The 13185-nt window shown below is 45.4% G+C and overlaps 4 protein-coding genes across 4 annotated transcripts; 1 reads left to right on the plus strand and 3 right to left on the minus strand.

Annotated features, from left to right (window-relative positions):
- Positions 1-1766: 1766 nt before the first annotated feature.
- On the minus strand, positions 1767-4327 carry BHQ10_009589 (uncharacterized protein; the record flags this gene model as incomplete). Its single annotated transcript, XM_040882520.1, has 3 exons — positions 1767-3227; positions 3289-3515; positions 4153-4327. 3 exons carry the CDS (start codon positions 4325-4327, stop codon positions 1767-1769), a joined length of 1863 nt encoding a protein of 620 aa, XP_040738091.1.
- A 255-nt stretch (positions 4328-4582) lies between these two features.
- BHQ10_009590 (uncharacterized protein) lies at positions 4583-7082 on the plus strand (the record flags this gene model as incomplete). The annotated part of the gene is made up of 4 exons (XM_040882522.1): positions 4583-4657; positions 5061-5829; positions 5929-6638; positions 6705-7082. The coding sequence occupies 4 exons, from the start codon at positions 4583-4585 to the stop codon at positions 7080-7082; spliced, it is 1932 nt and encodes a 643-aa protein (XP_040738092.1).
- Positions 7083-7884: 802 nt separating this feature from the next.
- BHQ10_009591 (uncharacterized protein) lies at positions 7885-9045 on the minus strand (the record flags this gene model as incomplete). The annotated part of the gene is made up of 1 exon (XM_040882523.1): positions 7885-9045. One exon carries the CDS (start codon positions 9043-9045, stop codon positions 7885-7887), a length of 1161 nt encoding a protein of 386 aa, XP_040738093.1.
- A 2416-nt stretch (positions 9046-11461) lies between these two features.
- Positions 11462-12866, minus strand: BHQ10_009592 (uncharacterized protein; the record flags this gene model as incomplete). The annotated part of the gene is made up of 5 exons (XM_040882524.1): positions 11462-11903; positions 11967-12082; positions 12134-12262; positions 12321-12411; positions 12466-12866. The coding sequence occupies 5 exons, from the start codon at positions 12864-12866 to the stop codon at positions 11462-11464; spliced, it is 1179 nt and encodes a 392-aa protein (XP_040738094.1).
- Between the last annotated feature and the right edge of the window lie 319 nt (positions 12867-13185).

Here is a 13185-nt window from a genome sequence, read left to right on the forward strand (position 1 = left end):
TGCAATATCCCTTCTGAAGTGCTCGGTGCGAATCTTCCGATATCGAGTTGTGCCAAAGTAGGAAGGAAGGTATTGGCGCTCGCCCAATCGAAACGTACCAAGAAGTGCTAATGGTACGCCTCGCCTGTGCCTCGCATAATAACACTGAATCATGCGGCACAGTTCGCGCAGCTCTTTACTACGGTTGACCCCGGTGATTTCCCTAGTAGGGTTTTTTGTGCAGGGGTCAACTACCAATCAAATTTACCCAATTCTGCCAATTCTGCCAATTTTACTAAATTTAAATTACATAATTTTTTTGCTTACTACACTAATATTTAATATAGCCACCTTCAGTAGTAATTACAGCCTCATATCTAGACTGCATAGAATTAATCAAATTCTTAAGAAATTAATCTAGCAAAGTATCTCAAGAAGCCCATACAACCTCACATAATTGATCATAAGAAAGCTGCTCATTATTTAGATTTTACTCCTGGATCTAATCTTTTATCTAATTTTATACAGCTTCAATTAGATTCAAATCCGGAGAGAACGTAGGCTAATATATAGAATATATACCCTTGATTTATAGCTACTCTTTTGTTTTCTTACTTGCATGCCCCGGTGCGCCATCCTACATCAATCGAAAATATTAAGATTGTTGTCGATTGAGATGTATATATCTATCAATAATAGGAACTATTCTTACACAATAGCTCTCGGATCCAATAGTTCCCCATTCTTTCTCCTAAAATAGATATGGACCCTTAATATCACTATAAAATAAAGCCCAAAATATCCATCCGCGCTTCCGGGCAGGGGGGCCAAAAAACGCCAGGGAATATCCAGCAGATAGAATTMCCCTCCAGCCGTGATTATCCCCGTCATATTAGATAGCTAGAGGCGGGTCCCTGTCTAGTAGAAACTTGGTCGCATCAAGCTGGGTATATCGACAGGGATTTTCCAGTAGTGAGGTTCCCAGGGAGCTGATTGGCTCAATTAGAAATTATTCGGAAAGATCAAGAACGAAGCCAAAATCAATACTGTAATATCTCGAGGCGATATGTAGCGGGTTATTTTCAATAAATCTGGCCGAAGTGGAAAATTCATTGAGGGCATGTCTTTATGTAGCGGTCGAGGAGGGGAATGTCGTTACTCCCAATAATATAACGTGTTGGGTCTTCACCATGACTATGATTTGCCAGTGCCTCTACTAAATCAGAGTTTGTCGTGCTGTCCTAGATTCTTTTGGCGTAACAGACTAATATTCCCAAGTAAAGAGATATGTCGTGTGACCCATGGTCAAGTAGAAAAAACTAGGTACATGTACCCCACTAGCGAAATACAGATGTAGCACCAGGACAGAGCACGAAATTTACCTATTGTATTTCATTTTCTCTTTTACTAGAAAGACTGGGTGCTTTTAAAGTAGCGACAGTCAATCATGAATCATTTCATTGATCACCCCACTTAAATACAAAACCCACGGAACTATGCTAACAAGCTGTGGTATGACTACATTCCAGGATTCCCACCACGACGACACCAAAAGTTATCTGTACCTAAAGTCTATGAGAACAAAAAAAGAGGAAAAAGGCAAAAATACATACAACAGCTGGGATTCACTTGTGGTCACCCACCAAATTACTAACCAGCCGGCGTGTGGCTTAAGTACGGCTGAGCGGACGGGAGGCCCTGTTTTCCACACCCTATGGTCGTATGTGATGGTAACGGACACTGATTTGGTCTATATCTAAAGGCTTAATCATTGAGATAAATGTCTCTCAAGCCAGATTCCCGTCAAAATATTGCCGGCTCAGCTCCTCAGTCTCCAATGTCAGGCTTGCCGTGAGAAGAGATGTCAAAAAGCCGAAGCCACTGAATCCGGTCAAGATATACCATATTGTTTGCATGGAATCTCTATAGACACTCCTAACGGCATAGAGATCCTCGGGAGATATACTTTGTAACTGTCTCAAGTAGGGTATAAACCCAATAGCCTGATTGGGATCCTTGAGGATTGCCACAGCTTCCGGCAAACTAGAACCGAGACCGGCAATACCGTGCCTAAAAGTGCTACTAAATGCCGTTGAGCCTATTGAAAGTCCGACAAGTGCACCGAAGAGTCGAAACGATACTAAGACTCCGACTGCGAGCCCCTGATCCTCTGCGGTTGGTGCACTCGCCTGCATAGGCATAGGGAGCACAGTGAAAAGAGAACCTATTCCAATGCCAGCAATGACTTGAAAAGTGGCTTTCATTGCTAAAGAGGAATGAATGTCCCATATAGCAAACAGACCAGTACCAACGGTGAGCAACACCCAGCCTAGCCAGATTTCCCATCGGTAGTGACGGACATACTCGACCATCCACGCAGCCAAACCGCTAAATGCCGTAACCATACATAGAAGCGGCAATGTTGAAACAGCAGACCCCAAAGGCGCTTCCAAAAATACTGACTCGAAGAATAAAGGCATATAAAACAACAAAGTGTACAAGACCATGCCGTGTATGAAGCTTCCAATCAAGGTGACCACGGCTGTACGGGAGCGGAAAATGCGATATGGGAAAACAGGTTGAGCAGGCCGAGCCTCGTAAACAGTAAATACTGCAAGAACCACAATGCCAATAACAAGAGGTACGATAGTTCTCCATGATGACCATGGGTACATTGCACCACCCCAGCTAAGAGGAAGGGCAAATATCGTGATCCCAATGGCAAACAAAACGAGACCAATCCAGTCTAGACTTGCCAAACGTGACCACATTGATTTCTCGATGGGCTTTAGATGCAAGAAAAACACCGCGAGTGGCGCAGAAACTGCTATGATTGGCAAATTGATCCATCCGATCCAGCGCCACGTAGCATACTCGCTGAAGACGGCACCGAGTATAGGACCCAAAGCACTTCCGATCGCCATAGGAACAGACATTAACCCAAGGTATAGTGGACGCTCTTTTAAGGTTGTGATATCCGCAATGATAATTTCATTAAGCACGTCCAGTCCACCGCCACCGAGGCCTTGTATCACACGCCCAAGTATCAGAATTGACATTGAATTGGCGACAGCGAAGATGATTGACCCGATAAAGAATAGGATAAACCCGGTATACAACGCAATCTTTCGACCGAGAACGTCTGATACACTCGTATAGATAGGCTGTACAATGACTACAGCAAGCATGAACGAAATACTAGCCCAGAATGCTGTCAGGGAAGTGCCATCGAGGTCGCTCGTAATGATCTGGACACGCAAATAAGTCAGCAATGAGTTTTTTTTACTACTATGTAGCCATTCAACTTACTGGAATCGCAACTGATAAGGCAGTCGCGTCTAATGATACAATTAGAATGACCAACATCAATGAGAGAACGGCCAGGTAGAATGACGGCTTTCTCTTAGGTTTGCCTGATTCTGGAGGTTCAACATTGCGAGTTTCAGCCATTACCGGAGAATCTTCCTTGAGCTTTTCGACAGCTTGATCACAAGCGGTACTCTGAGACTCATTCTGTTGTATTTGTAGATGCGAGACTTGTACATTATCCGTCATGCTATTCACTTGTTGCGACATAAGTGTTGCACGGTATATAGTTATGTCAACTCGATTGCAGAATGTCGAGCAAGCAGAGCGAAGTACAATAAATCGTCAATACCATATACTGGATCCGACATTGTAGCCAGTCGATTACTTACTGGCCTTTATATATTCTGATGGGTTACATGCAAATGTAGTTATTGCCACTAAGTAAGAGACTAACATATCGAAAATGCTACGCTCAGCCAAACGTGTTTGTAAGCCAGTCAACAATTCTAATATTATCTAAATTATCTTCTTGTCTCTGTTAATTACAAATCAAACAAGGAAACTGATGAAGGGAATTGATGCTGTCCATATTCGCGTCTGTTGATCAGAAATCTGCAGTAATAATATCCACCCCGAACTTCGTACTCCGAATGCGGCACCTCGTATGGATTTTGCCCTAGACCCACCGCTAGGGCTGCAGGTATACCATGAAATCTCGAATGACTCAAATTGGAAATCAAATTGATTTAGTAGGCAGACATGTTACTGTTTGCTGGCATATCATTGTTTGGGTTTTATGTGGTTCATAGCTACAGCACGGTCAGAAGCATTCCTTGCAAGTAGGCAACAGACAGACGAGCTTACCATCGATGATTGATTTCCACGTGCTCTTTTTGTGAGGTAAATCTTTGAGGGTCTCGGTATCACTGTAGAAAGACTCGGCAGAGCCTCTGACTGGCTTCTTCGTGGGCTTGATGATAGGTCTTGGTCTTTGATAGACCTCGGGCACAGAGCGGAAGTTGGGGAACCCGTTAGGCATTGTGATGTAGGCGAAGATTTATATTCCTTGTGGATCAAAGTTGCTAGCCTAGATTTTGGTATGGTAGCGTCGACTTTGAGGTCAGGAGATTGATTGAGTGATTGATGCTCGGGAGATCTTGTTGGAGTGATAGAAAATGAAGTTTCTCTTGAATGATATTCAGATGCTAGTGGATACCTACCAGAATTTATACCCAGAAACTCTACATAACTTTCTTTGTTATTCTCATTCTGACTCAAGTTCGTGAATTGTAGAATGACCTCAAATCCGACCTTCGGACTTCTTGTCCGAAAGGAGCTCGGAACTGTATACATCAAGGCAGCCAATGAAGTAGGGGGAAATGACGGTGTGGGTCGCACTCCGAGAGCCGATCTCTGAGCCGACCTCCAGCTTGAATAAATTTAAATCCTTCTGCTTAGTCCGATCTCCTTCTTTCACCCCGAATTTAACGCCGGATCGCAAAATGTCATCACTTCGTCGAAACGGACTTCTAAGCTCGTGTGAGCCGTGCAGGCGATCTAAACTCAAATGTGATCACACAGTTCCTTGTGGTCGATGTCGGCGCAGGAAGAGACCGGCGCAATGCGTCTATCATCCTGCGCCAATGACTAGGCTTCTATCTTCGGAAGATCAGTACTCGGCTACGATTTTTAAGAGAAGTTCATTGATCGGTMCCCGGAATGCTGCTGATACTTCTCCAAGCCACTCGTGCTCAAGTAACTCAACGTCCCAGGGGAATGGGAATTGCAAACATCTCTGTTCCGAGGGCCCCTTACGTGACCGATTCATTGCCGACTGGAGTAAAAAGGCCGCATCATCACCCGGTACAGGCGTACTTGGTCCTACCAGCTACTCGGCCGTTTACGATGATAGCGAAGATGTGATAAGATCTCCTACAGTTACTACATCTTTCCGTGATTTGACCAAATCACTTAGGCGTAGCCAAACGTCGGTCGATGATGCAGATATTCAAGTTGGTGCGGAACTCTTACTCTTTCTATACGAGGATTTCACTCTCTACGAACGCATGTCAATATCCAAGTTCAGTCATTGCGAGGGCTACGTTTTCGCACCCCCTTTGCTTCGACTACTCTTCGCGTCCGTCAGACAGATGTTGAACAATGCTATCAAAGATGAATCCGATCCTCTGCCTGACTTGATAGAGCAATCAAGAAGAATCTTTGAGCAGTGCTCAAAGACCATTTATGTCGACGCCCATATGACACCACAAGACTACTTCATCTCCATGCCGAACAGGTGGGAGGTAATTGGTGTATTATTTTCAATCATCGGCGCAAGTTCTTTCCTTCTTCCAGCATCTGATATGATCACTTTACATCCCAATGCAGCGAATGTAGACCGGCAAGGCCTGTCACTGGTGTGCATCTCTGCAGGAGAAAAGTGTATAAAATTTTGCGATAATGCCGGTGTTATGTCAGAGCCGCTCTCGTGGGCTCTACTTGCGCATGCGTCGCTCTTAACATATATTCATGGTGATCACGGTAAGACAGCTCTGACCCTTCTTGCTTTCGATCTTCTGCAGAATTGAGGTCCTGAATGCTATACAAGTGGCCCTCACGCGCTGACTTAAATCAATATAGATTATCGTCCTTGGAAGGTACTAGGTGATCTTGCCACACTTGTATATTCTCTCGGCTTTCATCAAAGAGAGAATAGCGAGATGCTACCGTTTTTCCTCGTCGAACATCGCAAGCGACTCTTGCTCGGAGCGTACGCAGTTGATAAAGAATTAGCAACATTTCTCGGACGTCCACCAAGGATTAGTTACCGCCATATCAATGTTGACCCTCCCCTCGATATAACTTATGATGAACTCCTCGCCGAACCAGATATTCGAGATGCGACAATGGCACAATTAGATCAGGATGGGTGGAACACACGGGGCATAGTTACCAAGACCACTTTTGTTCGCGCAATTTACAAGATTGGTCAAGTGAGGGAGTTAGTACTCGAATTGTCTCTGAATGCCCGACTTGAGGACTTGGAAATGAAAATCCTTGATATCACGAATCTTGCTGCTGAGATTCGTAGCCGGTTGCCACCACGCTTTCGGACTGTCAGTTACAGTGATGGCGTGACTATGTGGGAATCAGAATCAAATCTGATGACACTTTGCTTTCATTTGGAGTGCTTATACAATGAGCTCATCATGCAGAGAATTCTTGTCAAGAGGACCGGTCACGAATCCCTGAAATTGCGGACCATTGCCCATGAGATGTTGAATACTCTTTTGCTTGTCAATGGAAATCGGGCTCCGGATGGAAGGGACAATAATACGGTGGCTTGGAATGTAGGTATCCGTTGATAGACTTTGCTTACTCTTTTCACCGCATGAAAGCTAATTCATGGACTACAGACATCCTTCTACGGACTCCCCTCTGCTGGCGTACTGGCAATCGAACTCCTTCGCCAGAGCCAAAGCACCCATCCTGATCCAACCTTCCCTCGCTCTGAAGTCATTCAAAACCTGAGCAGGTTTGCCGGAGATCTAGAATACGCCATTGTACGAGAAGCCGGCAACTATGAAATTTGTCAACAGGCTCGAAAGATGATTCGATCCATTCTAGATCGTGTTCTTTCAGCACCGCAAGTATCGCTGCCAACAAGCGCTGATGTGAGCTCTATGCCCATCGAATGGCTCGGGAGTGATGATATATGGTTGAATCAAGATTCCGACTTTATGAGATGGATCAACAATTTTGATTGGAACCAAGAGACATCTATTGGGGAGTAAGTTGTGGTAACGGTTGATGAATCCTTGCATACGTGGGCGTTTGTTTCAGGTTGTCTATGCCAGTCAGGGTTTTCATGATAGGCTTTTAGGAGGCCTTTCCGAATTGACTTGCATTTATTTAAAGAACCCTTGTCTACAAACCTGCAACCACTTAACGCTTGTAAGTGGTGAATAGCGAGAGTATCAGAAATGCATCAGCAGAATCTCTGCTAAGTAGGTTTCCATTGACTAATCGTATAAAAGAAAATTCTTCGAAGATTGCACACCGAAGTTGATCAACATTCAATTCGTCATCGATAAAATCGCAGTACTAGTATAAACGACTACATCATCAAATTTTCAACAGTCTCGTCTTTCAAAACCTTTGATCATCATAGTTTCAACCCAAGTTTTCATTTTTTTTTTTGTTGTATAGCAATCGATATCGCCAGGACTATATTCGCCATTTGAAAAACTGACATTGGAATGAAGATGGTCTCGTCATCGAAAGATCGCCCTAAAAAAATCCTCTGTCCTCCCAAAAAATACTACCTAAGCAGCCTGGCAAGATGACCAGTATGCACCTTCAGCGACGCATTTCAATCCGGAAGCGCAGACCGTGGAACCTGTATAACCTTCACCACCGCACTAGTTTTGGTTTTTGATCAGAATAGAGTCCCAGCAAAATGTTTAGTTTAGGCACACATCATCATAGTCATTTTAAAGTACATCCACGAACGCCAGACAAATGCAATGACAAGCAGAGACAAAAATGTACTTTACATGAAATTGCAAGCAAGATAGAAAAAAAGAAATAGGGGGTTTATACCTGTCCCCACTCGGGCACTGGAGTTCCAGTGGCAGTGGAAGTCGATGTTGATGTTCCGGTAGATCCGGAGAAAGAAGGAGTAGGCGCCACAGGCGTCAAGCTTGGGGTAACGTCGTAAGATCCGGAGCAAACTTGACCATCGTAAAGGATAGTCTCGACCTCCTGGGCGTAGGTGCAACCGTTGTTGACGTTGGAGTCGGAGTAACCGGCGGCCCATAGCATAACACCGCCAAACGAGGAATTACCCTCAGTGGCCTTGACGATGGTGTTGAGTTGGTTGGGGGTGGCGTAGTAGACTGAACCGGCGTCGGCACCGTTGGCGGCGAGAGGAGCAGCGGGGACGCCGATGAAGATTTCAGCGGAGGACGAGTTGGAGGTGGAAATGAAAGATTGCCATTGGGGGAAGTTGAAGGCGGCATCACCGTTGATACCCAACGCACAGGGGTATGTGTAGTTGTTGTTATTGTAGAACTGGACGAAGAGCATGTCAAATTCGGAGTTCTGGATCATGGTTCCCATGTTGGGTTCGGGGATAGGGCATTGAGGAGCACCGGAGATGTAGTATTTGTTGGCGCTGTCGCTGGCAAAGTTGGAGCGCAATTTGGAGATCAAGTAAGGGTAGTACTGGCTACCAGAGGGGTTCTCAATATCAAAGTCCCAACCGTTGACAATAGCGTTACCGAACGGACGAGTAACGGTAGAAGTGGATGGGTTACCATAGGCTTCCCAGAGGTATTGGCCAATAGATTCGGCCTCAGCCTGAGAGGTGAGCGAGTAGCCACCGGTGCCACCACCAAGAGACAAAAAGACCTTGACACCATTTTTCTGGCAAGTGGTAATGGCCGAGGCAACAGCATCGCAAGACTGAGAAGTACCGGAGGTAGCCAAGATAGAGCACGTTTGGCCAATTCCACCTCCGGGAACGGTGACACCGTTACCGAATTCGTACAAGAAAGCTAGAACGATAATGTCGATACCGCTGGTGCTAGAACAGTACGTAGTAAGATCGGTGTTTTCAACGATTCCACCACCGTTTTGGCCCCAGTAAACAACGTTTTGACCAGTTGAAGTTGTGCGCTTGGGAAGACTGATAGGGCCCGCGAGGGCAGAGCTGGCCAAGAGGCCGAGGCTGGCAAGCACACTGAAGGAATACATGTTGTATATAAGAATAAAATAGAAGACTTGGCTTCGGGGGTATATAGTAATATGTGCAGATGAAGGTTAATTGTAAAGGATTGTGTGTATGTACAAGGCTACTTGCTAGAAGTAAGTAAGGAGAGGACTGGGAAGATCCGTCGAGGACCACCTGAAAGATTCAAGGAATGTGAGGGTGCGCTGTGCGAGAGCCTGGCTCGATGGAGATGGAAGAGAAAGTTGTTGAAACACGGGGAGGTGAAGACATCTTAAATATAGAGATTAGCTTGAATATGACATCCGTGGTGCTACATCTCTTCAGAGAGTGAACGTCGTTCCCAAAGTGGATCAGTGCAGTCTGGATAGGGTTGGAGAATGCAACCGAACACATGATACAGTGACTAGCTTTGGCTGTTAGCTCTCGTGAGGTTGTAGCCACCAATAAATATGCGAATCGAGATACGCGCACTGGCACAGGGTAATCTGAGCATGTAGGCATTTGAGAAAGTCAGTCAGTCATCAAGTGACTGTGACGGTACCCATTCGCTAGGGGTGCGAGCCCGGACCATGTCGAGGTCGAGTACGTATCACGTTTAATGATATAGTTAACAATAAACCAAGCTCAACCAAGCCGATAAGGTAAGTCTCGAGCCTGTAAAGGCGAGATGCAACGTTCCCTTTGGCTAGCGTGTGGTCCAGGAACAAGATGTATTAAGCTCACGGTAGTACGTATCTATTGGGTAAGGTTTGGTGGATCAATCAGATTGGGGTTGGGAGGCAAAGCTAGGACTGAAGGGTAATTCTAGATGGCAGGTGATCTGGCCAGTATCTACCAGGACATTTGTGTGACTGCAGCGTGCAGTATGTAGGTTGCAGAGCACCACATACATAGTTAGGTACCGAACAAATCGTTCATGTTACCTCAGGAATGTTCCCCGCTAACCCGCATCGAACATAATGCCGATAGAATCTTGACGAAATTGTATCCGAACTACCGACGTGGAGGGACTGGAATGTGTTCACGTTGTTTGACACTAACGCGGCAAGGTAGCATGTGTGGCGCACCTAAGTTGTTTTATCATGCTGTAGTACATCTGAACAACTTCAACCTTGTTATCAAGTACCGTGCCATGTGTGATGACGCAGTCTCGAACAACATCCTGAAGTGTGGTTGCACGCGAAGGTACTGTCGAGCACATATGAGCTTCCCGATGCTTACAATCAGTCCGCGTACTGCTATGGAATGTCTACGAACATATACGCCAAACAATGCGCCACTATACAAATTCGCTCTTCCGCCTCGTACGTGAATGTTTTGAGGATAGTAAATGTGGCACGAAACTTCCGTGAAACATGCTGACACGCGATTCGGGCTCCTCAGTATTTGTATAGACTCACCAAATTGGGATGGAGTTGCTAACAAATGTCAAATTGAGGGGCTCAATCTTATCATTGCAAGTGCAAACCAACCAATCAATGCCACTAATCAAATAAATTTCAACTTGGAATGACCTCGACGGGGTCCCACGCCGGCTGACCGACCTGCATTAGCGGGTGATTTCGAGCGGTGGTCTAATATTTCTGGGTGGTAGTGCTACGCCGTAGCGTTGTGCTATAGGCCAGTGGACTCGGTATCTGACTGGACCGGGGTGAAGAACCAGAGATAAAGCCGGGGTTAATTTGAGTAGCTTGTAAGGAACCCTTTCAAATTCGTCGCAAGGAATGTTTATGTGTACCCTCACGATAAAAACGAATCTATTGTTTGATGGTGTACACAATAAAATCATCCCTCAATCTCACTTGACCGTAGTCCGCTCATGTGAATATTAAAATTTCCGGTCTTCAAAAGTCATCCGACAGCCAAAGGGGCCAGTGGATTCGCCCATTTCAATCAGAGTAGGATCGCGTCAAGATCTAAATCCCGCCTCAACCAATCACCGGCTCTTATTTCCATCTCATTTTACCTTTTGAAGATGGTACACCATAAGCACGCTGAATTTAGATAGGGACGTTTCATGCGACTGATCTTGGCTAGTACGTAGTACGTGGTTTTATTTTTGGGAGTTGGTATTGTGCTGGGAAATTGATTGGGTTCGAGGATGCTACATACTTAGGTAATGGTGTATGGAGTGCGACGTACTGAATATTAATGTGACAGGTCGACGATAAGCAAATTGCATAGAATTTTGCTTGTGGTGGTTCCTAAGCATGTTAATTATCCGGTCATGCTTCTGATCGTACTTGATGTAAAATAGGATATTCGAGTATATGCGTGCGCATTCGGCCCTCGGTCCTAGAATCATCGGATCGTAATATGCGCAATGACGACTAATCACAATCTACCGGAAGCGATTCAAACATAGTAGAATATCATTCATACTTTTTGGAAGTGCAAGAAAAGTTTGATACTCATGCTGCCACATCTGTAAAAGACAAATCATTCTACTAAAGAAGCAGCAAGCATCACAAGACCCCCAAGCCCATCCATCCCGGCACACCAATCTTCCCAATTCGCCCTTATCTTCGGAGACGACGAAGATGAACCGCCATTGAGTAGCGACTGCTGCGTGTGCATTGATAACGCGGCATTGGCACAAAAATTTTGCCCTTGTCGCATGTCCAAAGTAACTAATTCACCGTTCGTAGCCAATCCAAACGTCGTGGAAGAAGACGCGGAAAAGGTTTCGGTAGTGTCAGTACGAGAGTCGGGCTTGCTTTCTCGGTCTGTTTCCATATTCCATGTGATCTCGTCGTTTGCTTCCCAAAGTTGTTTTCTGGCTGGGAGTGGTGCGAGGATGAGCCCCGTTCCGCGCGAGTCGCAGTCTCCGGATGGCTCGAAGTAGATGAGCATGTTGATGATTTTGTAGACTATGCACAGTCTTCATAGAGTCAGCATCATTCTGATTGATTAGAAAACAAAAGCATGCGGGCGCCTGGCTCACCGTCGATGAGATTCGGTGTATATCCATTTTTGCCATTTGCTTTCGCGATCGATGTCGCTTGATACAGATTGTACGGTATCTGTATTGTCATTTCGATTGTGCTCTTTAGATATGAGCTATTCAGTCGTCAGTAATGCTCAAACATTCCGGTAATTCAGACGACTTACAATCACAGTTTTGCATAATAGTAAATCAAAGTTATTATACTCCGTCTCGCCTTCATCCAGCCTCATGATAATGTAAATCGCGAGCGCTTGCATTGCAGCAAGCAATTCCCCTTTCTTCATTCTCGGATACTATAACCATGCATATCAGCTTCGTCCTTCTCATTAAGTGATTGAAGATGGGACAAACCTCTTCACACAGCCTCTCACACTCCATACGCACATTTCGCCAAAACAACTTCCGACTCCCCCAGACTCGGCTACTGACCATGTGCACCAGACTAATACAATTATTTAGTGGTTCCAAGTGGTCACTATCAAAGACGCCGTCTGACACCCATGCCGGATGGATAAATGGTGGCAGGGTATCCGGTCGAAGCATCATCTGGGGATAGGATTTCAAGGTATGGAACATGAGATTGGCGATTCTGCCTGTTCCAGGTTTCACCTTTGGTCGTTGGATGAGTGAGCGAGGTGTGTAAGTTGGTAGCGATAATGGAATTGATAACGATAATTCATTTGATGAATGCGTCAAACGCTGCGGATCAGGTGCCATTTCCATTATTGGTGAAGATGAAATGATTTTACCATCGTCCGTCTGTGATGTTGTGAGAAAGTCCGCGAAATCGATATCTGGATTTAGCAAATCCAGGCCTTCCAGATTGGCGAGTTCAGTGTTGGACATAGCAAGTGTGTTGTCGAGAGCGAAGTCCGCATCATTTATCGGGGACGTCATTAAGTAATGGTCGATACTGAATGACCCCTCCGTAGTAGTCGATGCGGTGTTCCTCTGATGGATTTGCGATTTATTTGCATCTCTGGACTGAGAATTGACCGGATATTGACATTCAACACCCTTGGCTATACACCTCGAACAATCCGGTCGCCTATTATCACAGCGACCTTTTGCTTTCGCACAAGCGATACAAGACCTAGAGCGAACGGCGCGAGTGCCAGCTTTGCGAGACCGGCAGTAATATCCATGTCTCTTTAGTGTCGACTCTGAAGCGTAAGATTAGCATTCGGAGCTTATGGTAGATTAACAAGGAAGGACC

Source organism: Talaromyces amestolkiae (assembly GCF_001896365.1).
Source record: "Talaromyces amestolkiae strain CIB chromosome Unknown scaffold25.1, whole genome shotgun sequence".
NCBI classification, from domain to species: Eukaryota; Fungi; Ascomycota; class Eurotiomycetes; order Eurotiales; family Trichocomaceae; genus Talaromyces; species Talaromyces amestolkiae.